Here is a 23,382-nt window from a genome sequence, read left to right on the forward strand (position 1 = left end):
GCACCCTTATGTGCTGTTGGGTCGTGTCTCTTGTTTGGGCATGTTTTCTTTGTCCTGATTCCCACAGTGCTCCCTCCTTCTTGGTGAGTGCCGATTTGTTGCCCTTTTCCATGGGTAGTTACTTCAGGAAGCTACAAGGGGCTTGCCCCCCTCCCCAAGAACACCAGTGTTGTATATAATGAAATGCCAACTTCTGGGTGAGCCCTGGTGGCTCCCCGATACCCTTCCTCCAGTTCATTGGGAGGTTGGTTACATCTACCATAGAACTGAGGGTGAGGGAGCTGGCTGCCCATGACTAGCTGCCTTCCCCCTTCCCCAGGGGAGGGAGGGAGGGGGGTAGGTGAGGGGTGAACAAGCTGGTGCTAGTCTCAAGATTGCAATCATATGTGTACATTGTTGGGGGGGGGGGGGGGAGGGAGAGTTCTTTGGGTGGTTCTTGAAGCTGCAGTCTTGTTTGAAGCCAAAAGTGGTCTGTTTAGTTTCACAGACTTTTTATAGTTGGTAAGCTATCAGTGATAGTAGCTTCAGGCAGCCACTGGGGCTCGCCCAGAAATTGGCATTTCATTTCCCCTTAAGATTCTTAACAAAATTCTGTGCTAGTCACTCAAAAGTGGGCTGTAGAGAAAATGCTCTTGCATAAAATTGATAGTTGACTTTTAAAATTTATGCTTTTTCTTTATAGTCTACAGTATTGTATTTTCTTAACTGATTTTATTTGTCTTTACTGTACAAATGTATGATAATTAAGTTTAAAAAAATTTAAACATGGTTTTCAGGACACTCGAAGGTACTCAGGATGCTGGGTGGATGTTTGTATCATCGACTGGATTCAATCCTTCCTCCTTTGATGCCAAAAATCAACAATCAGGTTAGTAATAATATTACTCAAAATACTGTGTTTAAGATTTTTTTGTAAGGACGCCCTTAGTGAGTCGCTGAAATAGCTCCCCACAACTGGGTCACATCAGTCGCAGGGGTCATGTTTGGCCAAAACAAGGCCAATGTTTTGGCCTTGTTTTGGCCTGTCACTGATAGTGACAGGCCAAAACATGACCAATTTGACACACTATCAGTAATAGCTTCAGGGAGCCACCAGGGCTCACCAAAAATTAGAGTTTCATTACATTCAATGTGGGTGTGTTTTGGCTCGTCTTTATCACTATCTTTATGATGGACAGGTTGATTCCTTGGTGGTGTCCCCAACTGCATTCATCTTCTAGGTGGCAGTATGAGGTTTCATGGTGCTTCATTCATCACTTTTCCTTCATCGTTGTTCTTTGGTTTCCAAGTGGGTGGTGCTCTCTTTTCTTGGCTTTTTCTTGTTTGGCATCTCATGTTGAATACTGTTGCCTCATATCATGTGGTGGAGTTGCTGTGGCTTGCATTCGGCACCAGTACTGTTCTACCTTTGGTCCATTTTGCAGGCTGTCTTGTACTTTGTTTCACCTCTGGCCCGCTCATGCATCATCTGAGCCTGTGCAGTCAATTGATCATGTTCTCACATTTCTTCTTCTCATTTCACTGTGTCCCTTTCAGTCCGGGATTCTTTTTCCAAGCCTTGTTTTTGGTTGCTCTTGCCTCTGGTTGTTGAGACAGCTTTAGGGTCTCCTTATAAGATGCAGGTTCTGTTCCTTTCACCCTGATTGACGATTTGTATATTTGCAGCCGGCTTCTTCTTTTCTGGTGAAGGTCAAGTTGGTTGGTTTCTTTCGGAGTGGGCTTTTGATTATTGATTCTTAGTTGGTTCTGCTGGGGGTGCATCAGGTTCTATGCCTGGTGGGAACTCTCTGCCACTATTTTTGTGCCACCGATTTTGCTTTAATGGATGCTTTGTGGGCAGGTCATCTGCAGTGTTCTTAATTTTAGCCAGCCTGTGGTCTACCCTCATGCCGTTGATGTTTGAAATTGCCGCTCGCACGGCTGTTTTGGTGATCTAAGAGGGTTCTAGTGGCCCGAGGTTTGATGAATGGTATTTGACCTTGGCATCCTTATGTGGTTTTGGATCGTGTCTCTCATAAGAGGTTGCTGTCCTTTCTCTTGTGATTCACTCTTCCTTGTGTTTATCCCTTCTCTGTGGGGTAGTTAGCTTCAGAAAACCACAAGGGGCTACCCATGAAACGGCAATTACTGGATGAGTCCCGGTGACTTCCAGGTCCTCTCCCTCTTTTCCAGAGAGTCTGGTGGGTCTTCTTTGTGTATTTACTTCAAAACTAGCTGCCTAAACCCTTTGAAGTGGTGAGCTCCTTTCCCTCAAACAAGTAGGGGAAATCGGGGCAGAGAAGCTTGTGCTAGTTTCAGGAGATTCGATCATTTGTTTACACAATTGGTGGGAGTTAACACTTTCGCGCTATCTGGACGCGCCGGCGCGTTCGGTTTCGTCTAATGTAAACGCATAGTGGACATAAAGTTATGTCTACTTTTAAAATATTTGTATAAAATTCAATTTTTATCCGATTTACTTTGGGTTTGTTTCAAACTGCGCGCTATGAGGCTCTCTTTCTCACCACTAGGCTGCATGGTACAATAAGTTCTTGAAAGGTGTGGATAACTTCGATCAAATGGTATTTTGTCCCAAACGGGTTGCAGGTGGGTGACTTTAGCCGTTTATACTGGTAATTCTACCCCCATATCATGTATTATATGCATATGTCTGTTTAGGGAATTTTATTCCGATCAAAATACAACCAAAAATAACTGTGTGCAACAAGTATAATCTTGACAAACATAACAAAAGTAAAAATATTTCGTGTGTGTTTGACGCTCACTGATATGTTCCAGCGTTGTTTTATATTTGTCGCTATTCTAACTTACGCTTTGTTGATATTTTTTACCTATGGGCACATAGAACATTCTATTGCGAACACATTGACATAAAAATGAATGACGTACATAGAAAATTAATGTCATGAGAGTGAAATAAGTATAAACTTTCAAAGCGCCGTGCGTCGTCCCGTCACCGATACCGGGTAACAATTTCACCACTTCCCACACTCTTGCGGGCGGGCTGCATCATTATTCTACGCTTATATTCATATCACCGTGTTGGGAATTTCATTGCGAGTCCATTGATACCAAAATTAACGCTGTAGAACAAGTGTGGAGGTGATTACAATCCCAAGAGTAAAAACATTTTGTTGCTGATGGGCGCTCACGGCGAGTCATCTACGTAGTTATTTATTTGGTGCTGGTATCCCTATATGTTTCGTGACTTATTTTACTAATGTTCTTCTAGAGAATTTTATTGCGAACACGTTGGTACCAAAATGAAATACGTAGCATGAGAACTAAGGTCAGAAGAGTAAAATGAGTATACACATTTTTGTTTTTACGCTTAAGCGATAAAAACGCAGCGCGCACATTCGGTTGGCTGAGTGACCTTTGCGGAGAGCGCGAAAGTGTTAATTAAGCGGGTTGTGAGGATTCAGTCTCTTGAACTCAGTTGTGGTTTGTTTTGACTTGCTGACTTTCTAGACGCCTATTTTGCCACCTCCTGGTGAGGTGGCAAAAAGTCACTGCTCCCTGAGCCTCTGTGAGGGGGGGCCAGATTCTGGTTCCGGTCCCTGGTAGGCCTCCATGGCTGATGCGACCTGGTAGATGGCTGATGCGACCTGGTAGATGGCTGATGTGACCTGGTGGATGGCTGATGCGACCTGGTGGATGGCTGATGCGACCTGGTGGATGGCTGATGAGACCTGGTGGATGGCTGATGAGACCTGGTGGATGGCTGATGAGACCTGGTGGATGGCTGATGAGACCTGGTGGATGGCTGATGCGACCTGGTAGATGGCTGATGTGACCTGGTAGATGGCTGATGCGACCTGGTAGATGAGAACCACATTAGTGAATAGCTTCAGAGTCACTGGGGCTCACCCAGAAATTGGTGTATCATTATATTCATTGCCATTTTTTTTTTTGGGGGGGGGGAGGTTATGGAATATAATATTACTAGTAAATATTATATACTGTATTATTATTTAATTTTTCTATACCATCATTAATTAGAAGTAATGATGCATATATTACACAAGTACATAATTTTCAAGTACAGTGTTTACAATATCTTGTTGCACCTTTCTTTTGACCTTTTCTTTCGTGTTTACTCTTACCCCCATAGATGGCTTGTATAAGTGAGGACGATACACTTCACACCACAAAGTTGGGCGACCAAGATTTTTCAAGACTGGAGTTTCTAAGTGCCTGTGCTATAATGAAAGATGAACACACAGCCTTTCGTATTTTACCCAAGGTTCCACACACATTTTATTCCGCACTGTTTCAGGCTGTCATGCAGAAGAGCTTCTATTCCAGTATGTTTTCAACATTTTTCATTATTTGTCTGAATTGAAATCTAATAAAAAATCTCAATGTAAAAGATGTTTTCTGTGGGATGCCCCATTGGCTCCCTGGATCTGTCGGACTGATATTAGCTATATTAGTTTGGAGCTTCACTCTTACGGAGTTTGAGCATACCAGGGACCACGAGCCAGAACCTGGTCCCTACAGAGAGGTGCAGGGAGCAATGGCCTATGAAACTTCCTTGTATGAGAGTATATTCATGTCTTCCATCAACCGGGGTTGTGCGCCCAGAAAGGTAGGCACCCCAAAACAGACTCCTCCTGGTAGAAAAACTGCAACCTGAAACTGAACAGAGGCTAGAAACTCCCTCCAAGGAACACAAGGTAACAGGCAACATGTCATTACCCTGCACGCTGCTTATTCGTGCCAACCCCCGTCCCCAGGATGGGGAGGGTAAGCCCTGCCCCCACCAAGCTGGTGGCCAGACCTCCAGTTTGTCGACTGTCTACTCTGGTTGCAATTACCTGACAGGATTTCCATCGATGCAGTGGTACTTGCTGTGTGTTGGTGCAGTGGCCAGGAGTCCAGTTCAACAAAGTTTTTGATTGGGCAACAGAAAATAACATGATGTTTAACAGCGATAAATTCCAGGTACTCAGGTACGGCATTAATGAGGACCTGAAACATAATACAGTGGCACCTCGACATACGATTGCCCCTACTTATGATAATTTCGAGTTACGATGTAAATTTCATAAAAAAATGCGACCCGACATCCGATGGTGTCGTCGACTTCTGATATTTGTTGGTACACGTTCGGGTCGACCGAGTGCATGGTTCCCGGTCACGCGGCCAATCTGCCTCGGTTTACTACAGCTGCCAGCTCAGTGACGATCGCGCCTATAAGAAATTTCGCTTTTGTGGTGATTTTTTGCATTTTGAACATTAATTATTATATATCACGCCATGAGTCCCAGGAAAGTCAGTGGTAAGGCTCAACATATGAAAACCCATGTAAGGATGACCATAGAGCAGAAACAAGAGTACAGAATGTTTCTTCCTCAACAATTAAGAAAATGTGTGCAGCATGGGAAGAATTGCAAACCTTTGCTGAAACGACTCACTCAAATCAAGCTGCAGTAGGTCGTTGCCTTAACCTATTCAATGACACTGTGATGCATCTTTACAGACAAATGTTAAAACGAAGGGAAAAACAAATGTCTCTTGACAAATTTGTAGTGAGACAAACAAGCACTGAACCACAACCAGGTCCTAGTGGTATTCAGGCAAAACGTAGGAGAGAGAGTACCCCAGAGAGAACATCACTGCCTGATGTGATAATGGAAGGGGACTCCTCTTCCAAACAGGAACTCTCTTCCTCCCCCCTCATCACCATCTTCCATACACCATCAAGAGCCCTCCATAAAGGTAAGAGAAACTTAGGTACTGTATTGTAGTTAGAAAAAAACATTGTATGCAGTATAAAATGTATTTGTATGTTAATATTTTGGAGGGTGGGGAACGGATTAATTCAATTCCCTTTATTTCTTATGGGAAAATTCGCCTCGACTTACGATATTTCGACATACGAACCATCTCTGGGAACGGATTAGCATTGTAAGTCGAGGCCCCATTATACAGGGTACAAAACACAATCGAATCTGCCTATAGTAAGAAAACAGCCTGTCAAGGATTTGGGAATAATGATGTCCGACGATCTAAAGTTTAGGGAGCATAACCAAGCAAATATTGCGTCAGCCAGAAAAATGATAGGCTGGATTACGAGAACTTTCAAATCCAGGGATCCCATCACGATGGTTGTACTCTTCAAGTCACTGGTGTTGTCCCGTCTCGAGTACTGCTCAGTACTCACTTCCCCCTTCAGAGCAGGAGAGATTGCTTAAATAGAGGGAATACAGAGAACATATACGGCACGCATAGACGCGATAAAGCACCTAAATTATTGGGATCGTCTCAAAGCTCTCCAAATGTACTCACTAGAAAGGAGACGAGAGAGATACCAAGTAATATACACCTGGAAAATACTGGAGGGTCAGGTCCCTAATCTACACAGTAAAATAACAATGTACTGGATTGAACGATATGGAAGAAAATGCAGAATAGAACCAGTGAAGAGCAGAGGTGCCATAGGCACAATCAGAGAACACTGTATAAACATCAGAGGTCCGCGGCTGTTCAACATCCTCCCAGCGAGCATCAGAAATATTGCTGGAACAACCGTGGACATCTTCAAGAGAAAACTAGACTGTTTTCTAAAAGACGTTCCAGACCAACCAGGCTGTGGTGGGTATGTGGGCCTGCTGGCCACTCCAAGCAACAGCCTGGTGGATCAAGCTCTCACAAGTCAAGCCTGGCCTCGGGCCGGGCTTGAGGAGTAGAAGAACTCCCAGAACCCCATCAACCAGGTATCAACCAGTACCCAGGGCTGCATGCACTTAGGGCTTCCTTCCCTAAGCACCCTGTAAGTACACCCCTTGGATTTTGGGGTTCCCTTCCCTGGAATCTTTGGGTTCCCACTCCCGTAGAGGTAGTGGTTGCTTGGCTTTTGCCTCGCCCTTGGGGTCAGCTAAGGTCTTGGTGCTTTCGTTTGACCCTGGGTAAGGGGTGGTTGTTGTTGGTTGCAGAGCACTAGACTGCGCAGCTTGCATAACCATAGCGGCCGTCTCTCTCTCTGGCCTCCTGGGTTGTGGTTGTGGTTCTCCAGTTTACCCACTCTACTTTAGCTGCAGATAGGGGTCAAACAGCTTGCGCGTTGCAGGCTAGGTTAGTTGTCTGTGTGAATGCCCTTGGGCTGCTCCGTTTTGGTTTTAGGTACCCAGACTTGGGGGTGTTGGTCGCTTTGACCTTGGTTCAGTCCTTCGCCCTCCCCTTGTTGCTATGGTTCACCCTCTTCCTCCTTTCCTGCTGCTGGCTCCCAGACGTCTGAGGGTTTCAGAGTCAGGGCAGGGTTTAGCTGGGGATGAGACTTGGGTGACTCCAGGGGTTGCCCCATTCGATGTGGAAACTGAGGCATTTGAGCCGGTTCCTCCCGCTGAGGCTTGTGGGCCCTACCTGCGGGCTCCCTTCTTTGAGACCTTTTCCTTGGACTCTGCCTTTTCTTCAAGGGTAGAGGGCATGGGGGGATGACTGCCACAGAGCCGGGTTGGAGGCTTCCGGGCCTGAGGGGGAAGCAGCCTGGGGCGCTTGGGTCCCCTTTCGATCCTGCCGTGCTTTGGTACCTTCTGGGCGGGGTCTGTTGTTGCAAGGTTCGGGTTTTCATATCTCCCTTCCTTGTATGAATTTGATATGGGTTCGGCTCCCCCTCGGGTTCGTTTCCAGGTTCCCTTGGGTTCCTCGGCTTCATCCTTCCTGAGGATGTCTATCTCTCGGATTTTCCCTACAGATGTTCGAGAGGCCCTCGGTGCTTACCTCCTGCGAGACCCAGATTTTGCCTCTGTGATGGATCCGATTTCTTTTGAGTTCGGGTCTTCTTCCCCGTATTGGGTGCATTATGAGGTTCCAGGCTCTTCCTGGCTTGTGGACTGCCCTTTCTTTTCGCTTGGGGCATGGCATGCGTTTTGTCATACCCGCACACTTGAGTGGGGAAAGCTCACTATGGTGTTGCAGGTTTACTTAGGGGGGAGGCGAAAGAGGTGCTTTTGAGCACGAACGGTTGTGCAGGAGTCTGAACTTCGCCGTGCTGGTCTGCCCGTCGGGTCGGGTTTGGCTTCGGCGTCTGTTTGGTTCCTTTGGGGACTCCCCCTTCTGCCTCTCTAGCGATCGATGGGTTCGTCCTCCAGGGATCTGGTGCTGGTGCTGTGTCGCCGGCTTCCTCTTTGGGGTTTTTGGGGTTCCGTGCCTTGGCACCGGAACCACCATTCCCAGGCCGGCTGGGAATGGTGGGGTCTGTCTGTCAGGCTAACAGCACGGTTCGGGAGTTCGTGGCTGTCTGGTTTGCGCTTCGGAGGGTTCGGGTCACTCGGAGCTCTACCGTCCGGCTTCATTCAGACTGTTCTCCGGTGGTTCATTGCCGGAACCACGGGGGTTCTTTTAGGTCCTTGACCTTTGGGGTTGGTCCCTTTGAGTGGCTCGTCTGCTGGATTCTCGAGGTTTGGCTATCCGTGTGTTTCATGTCTGGGGTGTGTCCTACTTCCCGAGACAGGACGGCCTGTCTTGGTTCATTCCTCTGTTCACGGATTGGCCGGTCATTGCCGACTCGTTTCGTTGGCTCTGCCGGACGTACGGATTCCTTGACATGTACATCTTCGCGTCGGCGTGGTCTTGGCATCTCCCATTCTATGTGGTGCCCTTACCTGCCTGTGAGGCGTTCGCATTGGATGCCTTTCGGCAAGACTGGTCAAGGTGGAGTTACCTGTTTTACCTCTCCCGGTCCAGCTGTTGCTTCGGGTTCTGGTTCGGTTGGAGTCCTTCCCAAGAAGAGTAGTCCTCATGGCCCCTTGGTGACCGGCCCAGCTTTGTTTTCAAATGCTGCTTGATAGGTGTCCAAACCCAAGGCATTTCCTGCGGCTCCGCCTCCTTCGGCAAGTCGAATCGGTCCTGTACGTGGCTGGTTCGGCCTTTTCCTCGGCTCTTCGCGTCCGGTCTTTTGACGCGGGTATATCACTATCTCTGTGGTGATCAGGTGGCTTCCTTGATGGTGTCCCACCTGCGAGTTTCGTCTCGGCGACAGTATGATGTTTCCTGGCGTTTCTATTCGCCATTTTCTTGCTCTTCGTAGGTTGTCTTCTTTTTAGCATTGGGTTGTCTTGTCCTTTCTTGGTTTTTCAGGAACGTTAATTGATGCTTCTTACAGTCACCTTGTATCGTGCGGCGCTGGTGGAGCCGCTCCGGCTTGCGTTTGGGGTGGACGTCACATCCGCCACATTCTGCATGCTTTCTCGTGCTTTGTTTCACCTCCGGCCTGCTTATGCGTCACCTGAGCCGTCTTGATCCTTGATCAGGGTGCTCTCTTATCTTTCCTCTCCTCAGTTTGTGGTAGCCCCTTCGGTTCAAGATTTTTTCAAAGGCCATATTTTGTTGGCATTGGCCTCTGCAGGTCGGGTTGTGGAGCTTCCGGCTCTCCTCAGGCGCAGGGGTTTCTGCTTTTTTGATACTGGTGGTAGGTTTGTACGTTTGCAGCCTTTATCCGTCCTTCTTGCGACGGCCGAGTCGGCTGCTTTCATGAGGGGTTATTGATGCTTGGTTGGTTCGACTGGAGGTGCATCATGTGTTGTGTCCGGTTGCGGCTCTTCGCCGTTACCTGCATGCCGTGGCTGGTTATGCGCTTTGGGTTGATCCGGTTCCCTTCAATCCCTGTTTCAGGGCTCAGGTCTTCCAGGTCGTCCGGAGGGTTCTTAAGTCTGCCAGCCTGTGGTGTATCCTTGCACCCGTGCCGTTCTGACATTTGCAGCTTTCGCTGCCGTATTTGGTGACGTCTTGGGATCATTTCGGGCACTGGAATTTGGGGGTCGCACAGGTTCCTGGCCGCCCATTATTTTGTGAGTGTGTCTGCTCCTGTGCGTTCTTGTGTTGCTTTGGGTTACAGGTTGCTGCCTGTTGTCTCGACTTCGTGTTGCAGAGTTTGTGGTGGCTGCCTCCTGGATCAGCCCTTTCTTTTCCTTCTCTTTGGGTATGTAGCTCCAGGGAGCCGTAGGGGCTCCTCACAGAAAACCAGCATTGAATGTAACGAAACGCCATTTTCTGGGTGAGCCACGGAGGCTCCCTGGCAACCCTTCCTCCCACCGGTCGGCGGTTTTTCGCATTGGTTGAAGCTTAGGTTTCAAACTGGTGCTAGGCAGCCAGCGCGGTGAGGTCTGGGGGCCCCCCCTCCCCCTCTTGGGGAGGGGAGGGCAGGGCAGGGCTGTGCGGACAATCAGCAGTAGTAAAGTGTGATGTTTGCTTGTTTGCTTGTTTCTTTGGGATTGTTGGGAGTTCTACCTCTCTGTTTTTTTGTTTTAGTTTCTTACCATGTGGAGTTTGTTTTGTTATGCCTACCTTTCTGGGTGCCTAACCCCGGTCGATGGCAAATAAGTAAAACCCCCAACCACAATGGGGTTTTCCAGGGCCATTGCTCCCTAAAACCTCTCTGAAGGGGCCAGGTTCTGGCGCTGGTCCCTGGTAGGTCTGAACTCCATAACTAATGTCCCGGTCTAATATAACATACATTAGCCCGATTATTAGCCCGATAAGCTCCAGAGAGCCTCTGGGGCTCACCCAGAAAATGGCGTTTCATTACATTCAATGCTGGTTTTTTCTTTCTTTGAGTGTTGCTGCTTTGGGTTACCTTTCCTATCTATTAATTATTATTAATGGAATCAAATAAGTAATACACATTCCTAAAGTAAACAATAATTATATGAGACACTTGTTATTTAATTTTATTTGTCTGTTATATAATTTTCTTGCCAAATTAAGTTACAACACTTGAATTTTATTTAGACTAAATGAATAATGAGAATTATAATATTTTTGACAAACCAATCATGTACTTGACAGTGAGGCACTGCACAAACCTGTGAGCTCACTCTACTAGTGGAAAATAACCAACTAGTGGAGTTTCCAGTTAGTCATATGTCCAGAAATATGATGTCTTGCTTCCTGTGTAAGAAAAAGTTTCATCATATTGATGTACATAGTTGTGCAAAAGGTGGGAAACAAAAATAATTTGTGTACATTCTTATGTGTATGTGTGCTTTTGTAAATAAGAAAACTGACACTCGTAAGTTATCCTTTGATAGGAGGGGATTGTTTGGAGAAAGCAAGAGCTGCCATGCCAGTCTTACGTGCCCTGACCATCAACTGGCCATATGAGACCATGATCCTGAAAGAACTTGTTCCACCTTTACCATTACCTACCTCAAAGCCTCAGAGGATCACGCTTACAAGATTGGAAGAGAAACGGGTCAAGTTTTTAGAGGCTCTACAGGCCGTACCTGAAATATTTATCCAATGGTTAGTCATTTGTGTTTGTAATCTTATTCTTCTTATAGATAAGCACAATGAAAACTAATAATAAAGAAGGAAATTGGTTTACTCTGGCTAAAAGAACATGAAGTTGAGTTAATTTCCATTGTGTAATCCGATTAGCATTTAGCATAGTAGTTGTCTTACTGTATTGGAATCATTGACCTCTATGTTGGATTGAGCTTTGCAGAGTATGGTATAAGGAAGGGATCAGTGTGGGGGATGCCACTTTTAAAACTCAGCAGTTCTTCTACACATGTGCAGAGTGTATAATTACAGTGGAGAACGACCCTCTCTATAACGGTGTAAACAAATATTTAATATTTAATATTAATAAAAGAGAATATTCCAAGTACATTCTGTGACTGGAAAGTATGTGGAAAATATAAGTGTAAAATGTGGAAAACCAGCTTAAACAAAATAACCAGCGTTGAATGTAATGAAACGTCATTTTCTGGGTGAGACCTGGAGGCTCCCCGGAGCTTACTAGGCTGATATGCTAATGTCAGACTTTGGCATCAGTCATGTGTATAAAGTTCTGTGGGCATATTGGGGACCATGAGCCAGAACCTGGCCCACTCAGAGAGGCATGGGGAGCAATGGCTTATAGAAACCCCCGTGTGGTTGGAAGCATTCTATGTCTGCCATTGACTGCGTCAGGCACCCAGAAAGGTAAGCATCCCAAAACAAACCCCTGTTCTGGTTAAAATATTGCTACCAAAAGCTGAACAAGTGGATAGAACTTTCCTAAAAGAAACAAGCAAGCAAGCATGACGTCACACATTGCCGCGTCACTGTCTGCGCAGCTTCCCCCTCCCTGGGAGGGGGAAGGGGGATTGCCAGACCCCTCGCGCCAGTTATCCACCCTTAAGTTCTAAGGCTGGATGTCAAAACACGCGAAAAACCACCGACCAGAGGGAGGGAGGGAGGGAGGGAGGGAGGGATGCCGGGGCGCTTCTGGGTCTCACCAAGAAAATGGAGTTTCATTACATTCAATGCTGGTTTTCTGGGGGAAACCCCTTCGGCTCCTTGAAGCTAACTACCCACAGAGGAAAACATAGGGACTTACCCGGGAGGCGGTCGCTGCTCAATCCTCAACTCAAAGTCGAGACAACTGGCTGCAACCGCCGACCCAAAGCAACACAGGCCCGATGAGGCCCAGGGACGTTCACTAGTTAATGAGCAGCCAGGACCCTGTTCGACTGCCAAAAGCCCCGTGCCCGAATGTCAGCCCAGGACATGTTGCCAAAGATGGCAGCAAGAGCAGCAAACTTACGAACGTCATGGGCACTGGGATAGACCGCAGGCTGGTGAGCTTAAATAACTCTGCAGACGACCTAGCAGACCCGCATCCGCGAACAGGGAAGAAGGGAAACCAGATCAACTCAAAGCGCTTCCCCAGACACAGAAGCCGTGGTGCGCAAATAACAGCGAAGAGCACAACCGGACACAAAACATGATGCACCCCAGGCCTGACCAACCAAGCATCAACAACCCAGGGACTCCTCCGGAAAGCAGCAGTCTCATTCTTCGCCAGAAAAGAAGGAGACGGCTGCAAACGAACAAAATCATCATGAAGACCGAAAGAGCAGAAACCCCTGTGCCGGAGGAGAGCATGAAGCTCCCCAACGCAACCCCCAAAGGCCAATGCCGACATAAAATGAGCCCTGGAGAAACAATCCTGAACCAAAGGGGCCACAAAAAACCGAGGAGAAGAAAGAAAAGACAGCACTCTGTTCAAAGACCAGGACGGCTCAGGCGGTGCATGAGCATGCCAGAGGTGAAACAATGCACGAGACGGCTTGCGAAACAGCGCAGAAGTAATGTCAACACCGAAAGCAAGCTGAAGCGGTTCCGCCAGCGCCGCACGATACGAGGTGACAGTGTTAGGCATAAGGTGATGGTCCTGGAACAACCAATAGAGAAAGGACTACACCAACCTAACAGAAAGCGAAGGACAACAACGAAGACATAAAAAGAACCAGATGGACTGCCAGGAGACCTCATACTGCAGGCGAGACGAAGCCCGCAGGTGGGACACCAACAAAGAAGCCACCTGATCACCATTGAGATGATACACTTGAGTCAAAAAGATCATACAGGAAGACTCGAGATCGAACCAGCCACGTGACCCACCAGGCCGATCTGTTGTAAGAGGTGGAGCCACGGGAAAACCTCTGGGTGCGGACACCAGGCAAGCAGCACCTGAAACCACAGCTGGGCCGGCCACGACAGGGCCAAGATGACTACTCTTCCCTGGTAGGTCTCCAAGCGATTCAGGACCTGGAGCAACAGCTGAACCGGGGGGGGGGGTACAGGAATCCCCACCTCGACCAGTCCTGCCAAAAAACATCGACCTCGACGGCCTCGCAATCAGGGAAGGACTCCACAAACTGGGGAAGGCGCCGCGACCACGCCAACGCAAAGAGGTCCACCTTGGGGTGCCTGAACGTCTGGCAGAGCCAATGGAAGGAGTCGGCGTCGACCATCCATTCTGTGGAGAGGGGAACGAAATGAGACAGGCCGTCGGACAAGATGTAGGACACTCCCCGCACATGAACAGCCAGGAGAGCCAAACCCCCAAAAACTCAGCATCGAACCCCATCGGTTCAGGCAATGAACCACTAGGAAGCAATCCGAATGGGGCTGGATCTTCGATCTGCGGGTGACCCAAACCCTCTGAAGTGCAAACCACACTGCCGTGAACTCCTGCACCGTGCTGTGAGCTTGATGGCAGGGCGGATCCCACCGCCCCTGGCCGGCCTGGTGAGCACAGGTCACAAAACCCCAACTGAGAGACGACACGTCCGTGAACACATGGAATGAGAGCACGAGCAGGCGCCAAGGCACTGAACTCTGAAAAACCCGAAGAGGAAGCCGGCGACGCAGCAGCTGACGCAAGGCCCCAGGGGATCGAACCTAGCGATCGCGAGAGAGGCGGAAGGGACGTCCCCAAAGGAACCAGAACAGCCGACGAAGCCAAACCCGACCTGGCGGGTTGAACATCATCGCAAAGTTCAGGCTCCCGCACAAACCCTCGAGCAACCACCGAGTGATCCGGGAGCCCCAGAAACAGGCGCAGGTAAGATTGCTGCCTGAGGAGAGACTCCGGAGGAAGAGACAAGGAAGCAGTTCGAGAGTCCCACACAAAACCCCAGCCATGACCGAACCTTGGTGGGAACCAGATAGGACATCCTCCAGTTCACCAAGAACCCGAACCCGGTGAGCTGGGAAAGAATCAAATCTGTGGCTAGCAGACAACCGAACTGGCTGGGAGCCCAAACTAGCCAGTCGACGAGGTAGTCCATGACCCGAACACCTATCGGACGCAGACGGGCCACGACAACACGCATAAGGCATGTGAACATGCGAGATGCCAGATTCAACCCGAACAGGAGACCACGAAAGCGGTAACCTTGAAGCCCCACAACAAAACCGAGCCAGTCTCTGAACCCCGGATGAACTGGGACGTGCCAATAAGCATCCCGGAGGTCCAGGGACACCATCCAAGAACCCGGCTCCAACAGGAGCCGAACTTGAGATAGAGTAGTCACCCGAAAGAAAGGGCAATGAACACAGGGGTTCAGACGAGACAAGTCCAGAATGAACCGTAGGTTCTCACAGTCCCGTTTCGGCACTGGAAACAGACGGGAGACCCATCTAAGGGGACGATGTCATTTTGACAACACCCAAGCAAACCCACTCCATGACGACTTGACGGAGAGCGGGAGAAGAGGCCTGCCCCGCCAGCCCCGAACTCCCCGAAGGGGGAGGGGGAGGGGCTCATCCAATACCACCGCAGGCTAAAGGAAACGACCCGAAATACCCACAAATCGTGGGACCAGGCTTGAGCGAACAGCGCAAGCCTCCACCCCCCCATCAATGGGTTGAACCGCGAAAGGGCCAGCTCCCTTTACGAGACCCAGAACCCAGCACAAGGCAAACACCGCGCCGACCAGATGAAGGCGGATCTGAAGGCGAAGCTGAGTCCAAAACTGGCACCTGTGGCCTACCACGATGAGAGGAACCCCAAGTCCTGGCACAACCCCTCCAAGAAGGCACCCCTTGGGACCCTCGGAGAACCAACAAGTCCGACATAGGATGGCAACTGGCCAAAGCTGCCTGAATATACTGTGCAACGGCTGAAGGAGCAAAAAGCAGCGGACAAAAGGCGAAGACATCCTAAGAGCCTGGGCCCAGGCCGATTCCAGAGTGGAGGCAAGTACCGCCCACCAACATGCGAGCCGGGAAGCATAAAACAGGGAAACCGCATCCCGCAAGTTCAGCTTCAACAGCTTCAACAAGGCAGCCGACGAGCGAGCCACCGAGCCCAAGGTGCTGGACCCTGGAACGACCCCAAGCGTCCCCACATTCACCTCGAGCCAGTCCGAAGACAGCTCCAGGAGGGAAAAGAAACGTAAGGCCGAAGCCAAGAGACCCCCGGACCTGCATGTCCTCAGCAACTTGCAAAGCCGAAAGGGAGGGAACCTGCACATGGAGCTGCACAACACTAACATCCCGGGGAAGGGCAGGAGCAAACAAGCACTCACAGAGGTGCTCAAGGTCGCCCCCCAGGAAAACCTGAACCACTGTCGACGCCTCGTGCCACTCAAGCGTGCGGGAATGACAGAAGGAATGCCAAGCCTCCAAAGCAAACACAGGACAGTCTGCCAGCCAGGATGTCTCTGGAACCTCGTAATGGACCCAGAAAGGGAACGAAGCCTCAAACCTGAAAGACGACGAATCCATCACCAAGGCATAATTCGTGTCACACAGGAGGTTAGCTGCAAGGGCCGCCCGCACCGCAGACGGTTGGATGCGGGAAGTTGAAAACCTCCCGAAGGATGGAACCGACGCACCCGGGGGAACACGGAACGGAACTCGGGGAGGAGCAGGCACCAAATCCAACTTGTACGCAGAGGGGAAAAAAGAGAACTCCACTTCTTGTAACAATAAGCCCTGCTCAGAGGATAAAAAAATCCAGGCGGGGTTCAGCGGGGCCCAAGGCCCCCCAAGTCAGCCCCCTCCCCCGCCCCAGGATCCTCTTCCACATGACCCGGGGCCGAGTCATTCCCCTAAAGAAAAGGCTGGCGCAGCTGAGTAAGCCGAACAGAAGGGGGCCCACTGGTCAGACCCGGAGGCCTCGGCAGGGAGATGGGACTTGAAAGCCTCCGTTGCCACTCCGGAAGGGGCATCCCCTGAGACTGCCCGAGTCTCAAGACCATCTAAACCCTGCCCCAACTCCGAAACCCTCAGACGTTTCGGGGCTGGAAGCAGGGGAAGGGGGGGGGGACCAGAATGAACTACAACAGGGAAGGGATATCTTGAGATTATCTTGAGATCATTTCGGGGTTTTATAGTGTCCCCGCGGCCCGGTCCTCGACCAGGCCTCCACCCCCAGGAAGCAGCCCGTGACAGCTGACTAACACCCAGGTACCTATTTACTGCTAGGTAACAGGGGCATTCAGGGTGAAAGAAACTTTGCCCATTGTTTCTGCCTCGTACGGGAATCGAACCCGCGCCACAGAATGACGAGTCCTGCGCGCTATCCACCAGGCTACGAGGCCCCTTGGGGATGAGGGGGCATGGACTAAAACAAGGTCAAAGTGACCCCCCACCCCCAACTCCGAGTCCTTATAGGCAAAACGGGGCATCCCGGTGAACAACCAACCTAGTGTGTTGCAACAACCTAAAGTGCACATGCACACTTGTGCATGTGCCTGCACCACCTGTACCTGTAGAACATCATCCTGTGACTGGGTAAACTGAGTCCCAAGCAAGCAACAGTACTCGCAAGTCTCCGGGTCAAAAGTGTCACTGATCCAACAGGCAGTGTGATGGAGGCAAAAACCGTGAGGGTTAACCTTAACCAAGGGGACCAAGCAACCCTCGAACTCACACGAAGTGAGGGGGGACTCCGGGGACACATCCATCAGACCCACGCGCCCCCCGAGAGGTTTCCCAGGGTCCTGAGACGAAACTCACGCTCAGGGAATCCCAGGCAGGGTACTGCTAACCGGCTCCCAAAACTACCAAACAACTCTCTAAAGCTGAACCTCAGAAACGTGTACACTCACGGGTACCTAGCAGGGGGCACCACCAGAATAAAACCATGCACAGGTCAGGCACAAAGGGGCAACCAAGGCAGACCCTCCCACAAGACAAAAACAAAAACAAAAACAAAACCCCACAAGAGGACAACGTACCCCAAGGAACAGAGCCGGCTGCTGTGAATGGTGAAAACAAGCTGCGCAGCACCCTGCGCCCCATACCAGTGCAAATTGCCTCTTACCCTAAGGTAAACAAGAAGACTAAACCCCCAAGCACCCAAAGGGTAGCCAAAAAACCGAGCAGTAATATGGCCTAGCAAAGGCAGGCCCTGAGGAACTTGTGGAAGGTGGCCCCAAGCTCCAAGGGTAGTACTTACAGGGCACCTAGGGACGATAATCCTAGGCGCATGCAGCCCGAATACTGTAGAATAACTCCTGGCTCTCGCACCCCCTGGAAGACAGCCACCAAACTCAAAGCACCATGCTGGAAATGCTGGAGCCAAGCACACAACCTCTGCCTCTTGCACCAGCCTAAGAACTGAAGGGTGGATAGCCGGCACAAGGGGTCTGGGGCTTCCCCTTTTCCCTCTCGGGAAGGGTGGGAGCTGCGCAGACAGCGGCGCAACGACGTGTGACGTCATGGTCATTTGCTCGTTTCTGTTAGGGGAGTTCTATCCACTTGTTTGGGTTTTGGTAGCAATATTTTCACCAGAATAGGGGTTTGTTTTGGGATGCTTACCTTTCTGGGTGCCTGACCTGGTTGATGGCAGACATAGAATGCTTCCAACTACACGGGGGTTTCTATAGGCCATTGCTTCCCATGCCTCTCTGACAGGGCCAGGTTCTGGCTTGTGGTCCCCGGTAGGCCCTAGAACTCCATACACATGACTGACGCCAAAGTCTGACATTAGCATATCAGCCTAGTAAGCTCTGGGGAGCCGAAGGGGCTCTCCCCAGAAAATAAATGAAAATAAATAGATAGGGAACCAGAAAACATTGGAACTCTGGAGGGCAGCGAGTGTAAACATGGACTGATGCTCGTTCACTGTTCTTTGTGCGGTGGTAACGTTTGGGTGCTCATCCCACCTGTTAGGTCAAGATGGTAGGACATTCCATATGGTAACTAGGGGGCAGTGACTTCTTGTACTTGTGGTGCTATGTTATTCAATACTGTAAGAATAATGAAGTCCAAGTTTTGTGGGACTAATAATCTTTGGAAAGTCCTTGTTCAGTAGTGTCTGCAAATGACAACCACGCTCCTAGTATATTGTACCTCTAAGCTTAAGCCTATTGAAATAAACCCTGTATGATTTTGGAAGCTATTATTTGTAAACACCTTTTTATCCAATGTAAATGTCTTAAACTTGCTGTTTGAAATATGACTGTTGTATGAGGTATGTCCTGCAAAACCTAATATAACACCAAGTATTGCCGTCCTCTGAAGAGGGCTTTCTAATCCCCATGGGGATTGTTATATTTATCCCACTTCTTTAGTAAGGATGAGTAGAAACAAAAGCATGCCTTTACAGTGGTTCTGCTTCGGTGGACTCGTGGGTTGATCCAGTTTCATTGTTTCCTTGTTCCAGGGCTCGTATTTCTCAGGTCGTCTACAGTGTCATTAAATTTAGCCAGCCAGCGGTCTGCCCTCATGCCCATGATGTCCAGAAGTATTCCTCTTTAACAGCAGTGTTTGCTAATACCATATTCTGGCACTTGGGTTTTGGAGGTCGGAGAGGTTCTTGGCGGCCAGGTGTGTTGTGAAGGTTACTGGTCCTCGGCGGCCTTGTGTTGTCTTGGGTCCTGTGCCGCAGCCAAAGATTTCATACTTGAATTGATACCTGTGGCGTTGCCTCCTCTCTGGCATGTGCCCTTTTTGTCCTTCTCTGTGGGTAGTTAGAATCAGGGAGCCTCAAGGGGCTCTGCCAGAAAACCATCGTTGAATGTAATGAAACACCAGTTTTTGGGTGAGCTCCGAAGGCTCCCTGACACCCTACCTCCCACAGGTTGTTGGTGTGTTTCATCATTATAGAACTGGAGGTGGTGGGGTCCTGCTGACCCAGTCCACCTCTTTCCTCCCCCTCAACAAGGGAGGAGGTGGGGGCAAACTAGCGAGTGCCAATTTCATAAAATTTTGGTCGTTTGTTTTCGTTGGTGGGGAGTTCTGTTGATTTTGAGGCTTCGGTATCATTTTAAACCATGCAGGATTCTGTTATTGATTCACCTATCTTTTTGGGTGCCTTCCTTGGATGGTGGTAAAGATGACAAAAGTTTAAATGTTACGTGTTCATAGGCTTTTGATCCCTGTGCCTCTCTGAGGGGGGCCAGGTTTTGGTTCATGGGTTCCCACTAGTCCAATAGAACTCCATAACTTATGGTAGCTAGTAGTATGGCACTGAATCATTGTATGATAGCTTCGGGGAGCCTCCGGGGCTCACCAAGGAAATGGTATTTCATTACATTTAATGCTGCTTTTCTGAGCATCCTACCTGTTCCTCATTATCCTGGGCTTGGGTGGTTTGCTTGTTGGATTAGTTTAATTGTGAAATGGCTAAAGTCAGGAGAGTTTGAAAAGGTTCCTGCCATGCTGATGCATACTTTAAACCTACTGTGACTTAGCATAAACCTTTCTGGGGGGCATTATTTTTTTGCCTTGGGGAACAACTGAATGACTTGCTCTAATCTTCTGTGCTTGTTGTTATTTGTTTCTAAGTCACTTTCCTAAAACATTTTTGTATATAATGTAACATTGTTGATATACATTTTGTTTGAATTGGGTTCATATAACTATATTTCTGATTTTTCTCCTCTTCCAAAAGCATATTCTGTAGTTATTTTAAATTTTATCCCTCTTAGCAAGTCGGTAAAAGCAGTCAGATTTAGAGGACCTTTGTGCAAGTTGGATGTAACTGGCTTCTCTCTTCCAACAACAGATGTCCACCTTCTGAAGAGATTTGTAACAATGGCATACAACCCAAACAGTCCTCCACAGTATGATAGAAGTTAGTACCTTTGTAATGAACTGTTGCTGTGTGAGTGGTGTCAGAAAGAAATTCAGCTGGATCATTTCTCGTCATTAAGCTTCCCCCCTCTATAGGAACACCTTACATATTTGTTATATTTTCTGAGGAGGAACCCCGGAGGTTCCAGGGAGCCTCTGGCACTCACCCAGAAAATGGTGTTTCTTTACATTCAATGCTGGTTTTTTTATGAGCTATTGACTTTGCTAGCCCTCCAAGGTAAGAGTCACTGTGGCATCTTGCATTACATTCTTGTGAAGTCACTAGCATGCATAGCATTTTAGGCAGGTCCTTAATCTTAATTTTCACTGAAATATGACCCGCCAATCATTTAACAAGAAGTTACCCATTCACTGCTGGGTGAATAGAGGCATACAGTTAAGGATTGGTTCCTAATCAAGACGTCCTGGCCACGATATAAACCCAGGCCAAATTGCTCACAAAGCATGGGATGAGTGTATTCCTACTGCACTACAGGGACTGCTAGACAAGAATCAAGTCAGTCAGGTAGGTTACATTATTAGCACCAGTTATGCACTGATCTTTTAATGCTATTGCTGCAGGGTTATTAATCCTCACAGAACATCATAAGAATTTATGTAAATTGCCAAGTACACAGAGAATTGTTTATATTTCTGTGGAGAGCCCCTCAGGTTCTCCGGAGCTATACCAGGCTGATATGTATGTATCAGACCATGACATCAGTCGATTTGAATGGAATTCTAAGCGTACCGGCGACCACGAGCCAGAACCTGGCCACCATCAGACAGGAGGGCCAGGTTCTGCCAGGTTCTGGTGGGGATTCTGCCTCCTGGTCATAACTCACGGTGGTCTCCCACTAGGCCCCCCATGATTGTACAAGTTGTAGCGGTTCAGCTATTGTTTGTTTTGAAGTTTTGGGATAACCTGTTAGCAGTTCCTTGCCTGGGCTTTCCTTAGCAGTCAGCCTAAGGGCCCTGGAAATCCCCATTGGGGCTCATTGGTATGATGTATATGTCCTTTGAGTCCCATCTTGCTTTGTGCGAGATTGAAGATTGCTCTGTCCCCTTCTCTCAGGGTGACACTCACTGTTTTTGCCTCCGTCATGCTGCCTGTTTGGTCGATGACACCTTTGACATGAAGTCCTGCGAGTGGTTTTTGCTGTTGGTTCTTCAATTCATCCAGTCCAATAATACTGTTGATCGGGTGCAGGCAGCATCGGCGTTGCATTCACACTTTAGGTTGCCGCAGCGTTCTAGGTTGGTCACCTTTCCGGATGCCCCGTGACTGCCCCGCTTTGGTTATAGAGACCCAGACTTGAGGGCACTAGTTGCTTTGACTTTGGTTTCGTCCTCACTCCCTCGTCCTTCCCCTCTTGTTTGTCCTGCCCCACCCCCACCTGCTCTTGGCTCCCAAACATCTGAGGGTTTCGGAGTTGGGGCAAGGTTTAGCTCGCAGTGGTGAGACTCGGGTGGTTTCTGTGGGGAGCCCCTATGGCTCCCTGGAGCTTATCGGGCTAATGTATGTTATATTAGACCGGGACATTAGCTAAGGAGTTCAGACCTACCAGGGACCAGCGCCAGAACCTGGCCCCTTCAGAGAGGTTTCAGGGAGCAATGGCCCTGGAAAACCCTCTTGTGGTTGGGGTTTTCCTTATCTGCCATCGACCGGGGTCAGGCACCCAGAAAGGTAGGCATAACAAAACAAACCCCACATGGTAAAAAACTAAAACAAAAAACCAAACAGAGAGGTAGAAACTCCCTACAATCAGAAGGAAACAAGCAAACATCACACTTTACTGCCGCGCTGATCGTCCGCATAGCCCTCCCAGCCCGAGAGGGGGAGGGGGGAGCCCCGGACCTACTGTGCCGGCTGCCAAGCTTCAGTTGGTTCGCTAATGTCAACCGGGATAGATGCTTCTCTGGCCTCAGTTTCCTAGGCGGTGTTTGCCTTGTGTGGCGTTCACTGCTGTGTGTTGTGTTGTGCGGTGGCCAGGTTTGAACCTGAGATTTGAACCTCATCAGTGCTGGGGCTGCATGCGCTTAGTGGCTGACTTCCCTAAGCGCCCTGTGAGTACTGCCCTTGCGTAACAGGGTTATCTTCCCTGGGGCGTTCAGGAACCATTCCTGTTGAGGTTCTTGCTGCCCGGCATTTGCCTCGCCCTTGGGGCCAGCTGGGGCTTGGGGCCCTTGTTTGGCCCTGGGTAGGGATTGGTATTGTGCTGGTTAGGGCGTCAAGGTGTTGCACAGCTTGCCACCTAAGCGGCGGCCGGTTCCTGTTGCCTCTGGAGACAGTGTACTTTTGCGGGGTTTTTCTTTTGTTTTTATTTTCATGCCTGGTGGGGGTCTGCCTATTGTGGCTATAGTTCCACTGGTAGTGTTTGGCGGCCCTCTGCAAGGCCCCCGTGATTGTACACGTCGCAAGGGTTTTTAGTGCTATCCTCTACCCTCTTGTTATGTTTGGGTTTCTTAACCGGTTAGCAACACCTTGCCCGGGCTTCCCATAGTTGTTACCCCTACAGGCCCTGGAAACCCCTGTCTGGGCTCGGGGGACCATTGAATGTGTCTTCCGGATTCCAACCCGTCTTGTACGGGATCGTTGGTTGCTGTGCCCTTGTCTCCGGGTGACAGTCGCCACTTTTACCTCCGTCATGTTGCCTGTTGGGTCACTGACACCTTGACCCAGAGGCTTGCGAGAGATTCTCTGCTTGTTCTCCAGTACTCTCCTGATGTTATTACTGTTCAGAGTACAGGCGGCATCCGTGTTGCAAGCTAGGTTAGGTTGCTGCAACATGCTAAGTTGGTTTCCCACTCGGATGCCCCGAGGCCGCACTGTTTGGTTTGGTGCTGTTCGCCCCTTTCTCTCCCTGTTCCTGGCTCCGGACTGTCTGCGCGTTTTGGGGTCGGGACGGGGTTTAGTTGGAGCCGAGACTCGGGCGGTTTTCGAGGGCTGCCCTGTTCAGGTTGGGAGACTGAGGTTTTTCGAGCCGGTTCCTCCTGCCAAGACTTCTGGGTCTTATCAGCGGCCCTTTCTTGCTGCCTTTCCCATGGACTCTTGCTTTTCTTTAAGGGTGGAGG

General features: G+C 49.4%; 1 protein-coding gene across 2 annotated transcripts in view; it reads left to right on the top strand.

Annotated features, from left to right (window-relative positions):
• Window positions 1–23,382, top strand: part of LOC123754242 (uncharacterized) — a 125,416-nt gene that overhangs the window by 14,864 nt on the left and 87,170 nt on the right. For both annotated transcript variants that reach the window (XM_069314559.1, XM_069315021.1), the window contains exons 2-5: window positions 777–868; window positions 4,115–4,307; window positions 11,034–11,247; window positions 20,163–20,308. In XM_069314559.1, coding sequence (XP_069170660.1) covers window positions 777–868; window positions 4,115–4,307; window positions 11,034–11,247; window positions 20,163–20,308 — 645 coding nt within the window. The remainder of the gene's footprint in view (window positions 1–776; window positions 869–4,114; window positions 4,308–11,033; window positions 11,248–20,162; window positions 20,309–23,382) is intronic.

This window comes from Procambarus clarkii, chromosome 1, assembly GCF_040958095.1.
Source record: "Procambarus clarkii isolate CNS0578487 chromosome 1, FALCON_Pclarkii_2.0, whole genome shotgun sequence".
NCBI lineage: Eukaryota > Metazoa > Arthropoda > Malacostraca > Decapoda > Cambaridae > Procambarus > Procambarus clarkii.